This window comes from Piliocolobus tephrosceles, chromosome 16 (assembly GCF_002776525.5).
Source record: "Piliocolobus tephrosceles isolate RC106 chromosome 16, ASM277652v3, whole genome shotgun sequence".
NCBI lineage: Eukaryota > Metazoa > Chordata > Mammalia > Primates > Cercopithecidae > Piliocolobus > Piliocolobus tephrosceles.
In genome coordinates this window covers 73,718,896-73,726,474 of record NC_045449.1, presented here as the reverse complement: position 1 = coordinate 73,726,474, position 7,579 = coordinate 73,718,896, and the positions used below count along the sequence as shown (strand labels likewise).

At 59.5% G+C, this 7,579-nt stretch overlaps 1 protein-coding gene across 2 annotated transcripts in view; it reads left to right on the top strand.

Moving 5' to 3' along the window:
* Window positions 1-7,004, top strand: part of TBC1D16 (TBC1 domain family member 16) — a 97,841-nt gene extending 90,837 nt beyond the window's left edge. For both annotated transcript variants that reach the window (XM_026455872.1, XM_023211635.2), the window contains 2 exons: window positions 2,735-2,881; window positions 3,828-7,004. In XM_026455872.1, coding sequence (XP_026311657.1) covers window positions 2,735-2,881; window positions 3,828-4,076 — 396 coding nt within the window. In that variant the 3' untranslated portion in view covers window positions 4,077-7,004. The remainder of the gene's footprint in view (window positions 1-2,734; window positions 2,882-3,827) is intronic.
* The last annotated feature ends 575 nt before the right edge of the window (window positions 7,005-7,579 follow it).

The window sequence follows — 7,579 nt, the reverse complement described above, 5'->3', positions numbered from 1 at the left end:
GGAGGCCTGCTGGGCCCATTACCAGGTGAGCCAGGGCAGGGGCCAGGGCCGGGGAGGTTGGGACCATGGCCCCTGAACCACCGTGGCCACACTGCCTGCTGGCCCTGTCTGCCTCGCCACCCCCCACCCACAGACACACATTAGTCCCCCATATGGCGACCGCCTTCCCGTCCCACGTGGCTGGCTTCAGACCTTGCAGCTCGCCTCCCCAGTCACTGAAATCGATGCAAATTGCCCGCTGACTGCACTCATTACCACTTTCTGGGGCTGAGCTCCCTCCTGTCACAACCAATCAGTGTGAGTGACACTGTTGGGGGCCTACGCTAGACCACAGCAGCCCAGGATGCTGGTACCCAGGAGCGTGAGCCAGCACCGCCCTGCCCTCTCAGGACCGCCCTGCCACGAGGGACGAGGGCCAACTCACCCGTCACCCTCCTGTGCAGAGAAAGGGCCTGAGATTCCCACTTCCCTGTCGGCCCCTCCAGAGGGCTCCAATCAGTGATACCGACTTCCTCTCTCCGTCCACCGTCACCAACATCTTCTCAGCAAATTCCCCTTGGAGCACAGCACTGGCTCTGTCACATGGCCTTAACGCCCAAATTAGGGACAAGCTGGAGATGTCAAAAGATAAGCAAGTCTCTTTGAATCCATCAGCCTTTAAAAAAAAAAAACTCACATTGACGCATCCAGGAGGGCTGGACCGTTTTGCAGGGCAGGCTCCATCCACCGCGGCAGCTCCAGCAGCCTCCATCAGAGAACCCTGAAGATGCAGGCAAACACCCATCTGCTGGAAGACATTTGCATCAGCGTCTCCCGTCCTCACTCACGCTGCAGGAGGCTGATGTCTGACAAAAGAGAATCTGCAGCCACGGAGGGCCGGTGCCACATGCCGCCTTTGCATGCATTTGTTGGCTGGCCCCTGGCCGGAGTCTAGGTTTCCTTGGTGGCTTAGCCTGCTGGACGTGGACGTGCAGGGTGGACAATCTGCATTCATAAAGGGAAGCACGGCATGGATGGTCCGAGACGCTTCATTCCCACCACCCCCAGAGAAAAAAATTGTGCCTCATTGCATGTCTTCCCAGTGGCAAATTTGCCGCCCTCATTGCTTTATGTTCAGGCTGATGTTACATGTGAACTCAGGGCGTGGCCCAGCAGACACGGCCCTTTCCCACGGGCACCTACGATGTCCCGACTGTGATGACATCTAGTTGGAATTCCAGCGGGAGGCCCATGTGACGTGGGATCTCTGTTGGCTGCTCTTTTGTTGGAATCCACAAAGCAAGTTTCTGTTGTTTTCAGACTGTGGGCTCGATTTAGCCACAGTCGGTCCCATCCCTTGATCAATTTGGTAGTAGTACGGGGTCGGGGTGGGCTGCCAGTGAGCTGGGAGTGAGCTCTGTGGAATGGGAAGGTTGCCGCCAGGTGAGGTCTTTAACTGTTCAGTGACCCCTGAGTGAGAAAAGGCCTTTGATGCTATCCATCCGCTGCCAGCGTGTGGTGGGGCTGGACGGCCCTACGCCCTGCCTGTCCTGGGAACTGAAATCCGCCTATACTGTACAGGCTGTGGAGATCGTGCCCTCCCTCTCCCTCCTCACATTCCTCTCGCAGAGAAGCTGGGCGTCCACCTTCCTGCAACCCCTCCACTGTGTCTCGCACCAGCCACAGTTCAAATCACTGCAAAAGGATCCGTCAGAGCCAAAACAAGACCGTCCCAGATTAGTTCAGAGGAAGCAGCTGGGCAGCCTGGTGCATGGTCTCTCCAGGAGCAGGCTGGGGCGTGGGAGTCGTCTGTAGCCTCCGCCCTCATGGTGTGCTCTGCTCAGCCTGGGCTGGGGACGCTGTTCTGTCTGGTTTGTGTGGTCGACGTCAGGAGACTAAACATGGACTTCCCAGTGCCCCCGTCCTTCCTGTGCCTCCGGAAGTGCGTGTGCATCAGAGGTGGCGTGCCTTGAGGCGTCCAGGCCGGAGAGCACACAGGATGCAGCCGTCAGGACCTGGCGCGGGCTTCCTGCTGTGCACAGCGCATTGCCGGCAGGCCCTGTGAGGCGGTCTTTAAAGGGAGGGCTGCGGAGTCCTCAAAGGGTGCCCAAAAAGAGGCTCAAGGACAGCACGATCATTTCAGCCACCCCATGGGCGAGCTGCTGTGCCCGCTCTGTTAGGATCTTCCCACTTTTCTAGCCACAAACCCTAGAGTCATCTCTGGGGCATGATTTGGGGGGTGTGGCCTGGAGCCAGGAAGATAGGCTGACCCATGGCTGGCTGCCAGAGGCACATTCCACGACCCACTGGAGCGAGTTCTGACCCAACCTTCCACACACACCGTTGCTCGGGACTGTTACAAATGAGTCCTCCCCATAAGCGCAGGCCAGGCCTTCTGAGGAAGGTACCCCCCCCGCCCCCCCCCCGTCATGGAGACCACCCACATTGCCCCCCAGGAGAGCAGCCCCCCAGGAGAGCAGCAGCAGCCCGTGGGGCTGAGCTCAGCGTCGTCCCCTGTGGATGTCACAGCAGCCTGGGCACGCGGGTACTGGGATGGACCCCATGTGCAGGTGGGGAAACTTAGGGCCGAAGAGGCGATGCAGCTCACCCAGGGCCACATGGCCCCCGAGCTGGGCTGTGAGCCCAGACACCTCACCCTGGAGCCCTCGCTCGCACCCTGGCACTCAGTTTCCTCCTGAGTGCAGGGCCTGGGGCTCGGTCGGAGCCCGTGTCTGAACTCTACCCACCTCCACAGACGGACTACTTCCACCTTTTCATCTGCGTGGCCATCGTGGTCATCTACGGGGATGATGTCATCGAGCAGCAGCTGGCCACGGACCAGATGCTCCTGCACTTCGGAAACCTGGCCATGCACATGAACGGGGAGCTCGTTCTCCGGAAGGTGAGGCTGCCCCAGACGTGGGCCCTGCCCCACCCTGCCTCCAAAGCCCCAGCCCCACTGGTTAGTTCTCAGGAAGGTGAGGCTGCCCCAGACGTGGGCCCTGCCCCCAGAGCCCCACCCCACCATGGCCCCCAGCACGTGCCCTGCCCCCACCCGTAGCACTGGGGGCTCCCTGCCAAGGCCTCACGGTCAGCAGCTGTCTTGGCCTGGCTGTGTCACCTCGGCTGTCCCCTCACTTTCCTGGGGTGCCAGCCCTGACACAGGAGCCTCCTTTGCTGGCTGAGGAGGGAACAGATTCCCCGGGCTGACGGACAGGACAGGTCCAACCCAGAGCTAGGAACCCTGAGAAGGAGGCTGGACCCAGGGGCAGGGTAGCCAGAATACTGGAGGCCTTGGGCTTTGGCCCCTCCCAAACTTCCCAGACTCCTCCTGGAGATGCTGCCCTGTTAGCTCTGGGGTTGTTCTCAGGGCAGTGAGGGGGCGTCCTGAGGTCAGTGGTGCCCTCCGGCACAGGACGCAGATCCTGCAGGAGCTGAGAGGCTGCTGGGGGTGGGGCGGTGTGGAGCAAGGTGCGGGGGGGAAAGAGAGAAGAGAGGGGGTTGCTGCCAAAGGGACAGGTGGGCTTGGCTGGGGGCAGCCCGGCCCTGTGCTGGTGTTGGTCCTGTTCACCCTCCCGATGAAGCCCATTCAGGGACCTTCCTCACCTTGAGCCACCTGTGAGCACAGCCCAAGCGCCTTGTGGGTCCTGTCACTACAGCCACCTAAGACCCAGGGCCCGTGGTGCCAGTGATGGTGGGAGATGCAGGCAGAGCCCTCAGCCCAGGACTCAGTGAGCCCCCGAGGTGCAGGCCATTGCTGCTGTTGCTCTTTGTTGGCCACTCCCGTGGGGACCCTAGGCTGCCAGGCTGTCCCCGGCCCCTCCTCACCCCCTGTCCTCTCTCTGCAGGCGAGGAGTTTGCTGTACCAGTTCCGCCTCCTGCCCCGGATCCCCTGCAGCCTGCACGATCTGTGTAAGCTGTGCGGGACGGGCATGTGGGACAGTGGCTATATGCCCGCGGTGGAGTGCACCGGCCACCATCCAGGCTCGGAGAGCTGTCCCTACGGGGGCACGGTGGAGATGCCTTCCCCCAAGCCCCTGAGGGAAGGCAAGAAGGGCCCAAAGACGCCGCAGGACAGCTTCGGCTTCCGCAGATAGGTCGGCCCCCGGCACTGGACAGGGGTTGAGGGGACCTCCCCAGAGGCCCCGGGCACGGGAGGGGGTGGGGCTGGGCATGAAGGGGACAGGGGATGGTAGAAACCAAGGAAAATGCTTTTGGGCAACTCGAGAGGAACCTTTTCATACTGATGACAAAATTAGAGTCCGGAAGTGACAGAAGTCAGACCTACAGCCACCCAGAGGAAAGTCAGCTCCTGAAACGCGGCAGTGGAACGCGTGGCCAGCGCACCTGAGACACAGGCTGGCTGGGCTCTCCCGCTGGCTGCCCTGGAGGATTTCAACACGTCCCGGGATTTGCTCCAGCCTCGCGGGCAACCAGACAGCATCACCAGGCAATGAGGAAAGCGGAGACAGGAGAGGAAGGCCTCACTCACCCGCCGCATCGAGGGCTGCGGAACAGAGCGGGGTCCTGTCCAGGGCCGGAGACATCTTTGCAAGCCAGACACCCTTCCTCACGAGACCTCGTTCTCTCGGAGTGAGCCAAACACACTTCCCAAAGCTTCCCCAGCCACAGCTGGGATGCTGATGGAAAGACATCTGCCATTAAAAAAAAAAAGAAAAAGAGATAAAAAGCTCAACCCATATGGGGATAGAGAGGTGGGAGAGCACTCGGGTTTGAGGAGCTGGGGCTTGTAATGTTCATCCATGTAAACATTTCGTCCTCCTGGTGCGTGAAGGAAACTCCCTGCCCAGGAGCCGGAGCCTCAGGCTGTTGGAGAAGCATCCGATGCCTTTTTCTTAGCTGGGGGTCTTCTACGTGAGGTTCCTTGGTGTTGTTTAAGGTCAGCTCCACCAAATACAGCAACCAGCTGGGGCTTGAATGGGTTGATGTGTACGTGTGTCCCTGCGTGCGTGCATGCATGCGGGTTTGTGTTTGCAAGGTCCTCTGACAATGATCTACTTTGTCCCAGGGACGTGGTAGTATATTAGCTGACCAGCCAAGAGAAGGACACCTGGAAACAGACTCTTCCACTTTCCTGCAGGACCTGTGAACTGAGATGTGTAAGTCAGCTTCTTAGGTGATCGGACCTGAGAGCGACCAGTGAGGGAGTCAGCACTCAGGGCTCTCTGCCTTCTATGTGGGAACGACGTCTTCCCAACAGACTCTTCCCTACTCCAAAAGATTGTCTATCAGTTGCTCCTTCTGGGATTTGGAGATGGACAGGCGAGGGCGTGCGATCTATGCTGTGAGAGTTCCCTCCCAGCCAGCTTAGAAGTGTGGAGCCATCTGCACAGAAAGCCACTCCTTGAGCAGGAAGACCAAATCCCTCCTGAAATCCTCTGTCGCGTCCTTCTGGGGAGAAAAGCCCTTGATGTGCTGAGAACCATCATGGGGACCGGGACCGAGGGCTTCTTCCCACTCGAAGCTTTTCTCCCTGGAGGGTGGACACTGCTGGGCCATGCCACTTCAAAGCAGTGTTTCTCAGCAGGAAAGAGGAGGTCACCACTCCTCCTCCTTCTCGGCTTCTCTTTTCTCCATGAACCCAGGTCCTCCAGCAGGCACTTCCAAGTTCCCAGGTCTGTCTGCCCAAGAGCCTTTTGGGGAGACTGTCCTGGAGCCCCGTCAGTGCCCCCATCCTGGGGTACCGACCATTTCTGTCTAGCAGTAGGGGGTCCTGCAGTGGGAGTGGGGTGGGCTTCTCATCCACGTTGCTTCTGGGAAGTGAGGGTTGCCTTTCTGGGCTAGGGAGGTGGTTAGAGCTTCTGCCCTGACCCTCCGCTAGAAACCAGTTCTATCCATTGCCACAGCAATACTGTAACAAATCCCCCAACGCTTGGTGGCCTGCAGCAATCAGCACTGATCGAGAGCAGGAGTCAGCAGTTCGGGGCGGGGTGATTCTTCTGGTCTAGGCTGAGCTTGCTTGTTTAGGGCCAGTGGGCTGTTAAGTCCCAGGGGCTGCTTGTGGTGCAGAGGTCAGACCTGGCCCTGCTCTGTGGTCTCCTGCATCCCTCCCGCAGGCCAGCCGTGGCAGAGCCAAAGGCAAGGAGGGAGAGACGGCAAGTGCCTTTCCAAGCCTTGGCAGACACCGCACCTGCAGCCCTCCCCTTGGCCACAGCAAATCACGTGGCTGGGCTCAGCCTTAAGGGGTGGGGGACGGACCTGCCACTTTAGCGTCCCCTCTGCACAGTCGGGTGGCAGTAGGCTGAGAATTTGGAGAGCTGAAGAACTAGGACTCGGAGAGTCTGTGTCGTAATAATGCCTGCTTTGGAGCACTCCTTCCCCGCTCACCCTCTCCAGGAGAATAGCGTCCCTGATCCTAGCGTTGCACTAGATACCTCGTGCCTTTGAGCTGCTGTGTTTGGGAGGGAGGAAGAGGGTAGGCAGGTCCAGGGCTCCCCTCACTTAGGAAGGTCCTAGTAGAAGGCATTCCTTCTGAGCCTCCTGGCCCTACAGCTTCTCACTCCTGCTGCTCCCCAAGACCTGACCCAGACCAATCAGCTGCATCTCTGCACCAAGTACCACCCCTGCCATGCACTGCTCGCATGCACCTCACGCTCCCCATGGGCTGGCCGGGACCCCAATGAGGTCTGCACCTCTCCAGCCGGCCAGGACCTCGGAAGCCGTGACCTGGATGTTCAGGGCTTGGTGGAGGAGACGCTGCTCCAGGGGGATGGAGAAGCCCCGCCCCTCCGCAACTCCCTTAATCTGGATGCAATTAGAGGAAACCAGCCAAAAACCCTGCGGCAGCTGTTGCCCCGGGATTATTCCCAGCCAGCGAGAGGCATTAGGGCGATAATTCAGTCATTAGACTTCTAGCCTTCCCACCGCCAGAACGTGCAAATAGGGGATAATCAGCCCTGCACGGCCATCCTCAGCAATGCTGCTTATTTAACCCATTTTTTAAAATGACACTTAATGTTATTGGCTGGCGTACGTGTGTGCGCATACTTAAAAGTTGCCGCGTGCTACGGCCCTGCTGCTAATGTCTATGCTGACAGCGTTACCCGATGTTGCTCAGGGCCTCTGGGAAGAGAGGGCAACTTTGATGTGGGCGTGCTGGCACCCAAGAGGCCGCGTGGTCAGACTCGATGCTTTGCCGGCTCTGGAAGGTCCCGCCGGGGTTGAGGGGTCAGGTGAGCGCTCAGAGATCTGGGGAGGAAGCGAGGAGCCTGGTGTCCTCACCAGCTGCAGAGGGGAATTGTGTGCTGCTCCAGAAGGTTCTGACTCAAGTCTCAGCCCCTAGGACTCAGAACTCACAAGTCATGGACCAAGTACGGAGTGAGGGAGGGCCCCAGCCCACCCCTGTGGAGGAGGAGGAGGGTCTGAAGGTGGGAGGGGCAGCTCCCTGAGCAGCCGCTGTTCCTGACCAGCCAAAGTGTCGGGCACCGGGGAGGTTTCCATGTCCAGGAGGGAGAGGACCTCCACCCTCTGACCTTTCAGTTTTCCGTAGCAGCCCAGTCTGAAGCTCTGCAGGGGCGGGCAGGGCATCAGGAAAGATGAAGATGCTGGTTCTGGAACCAGGCCTCCCCTTGGGCTAAGG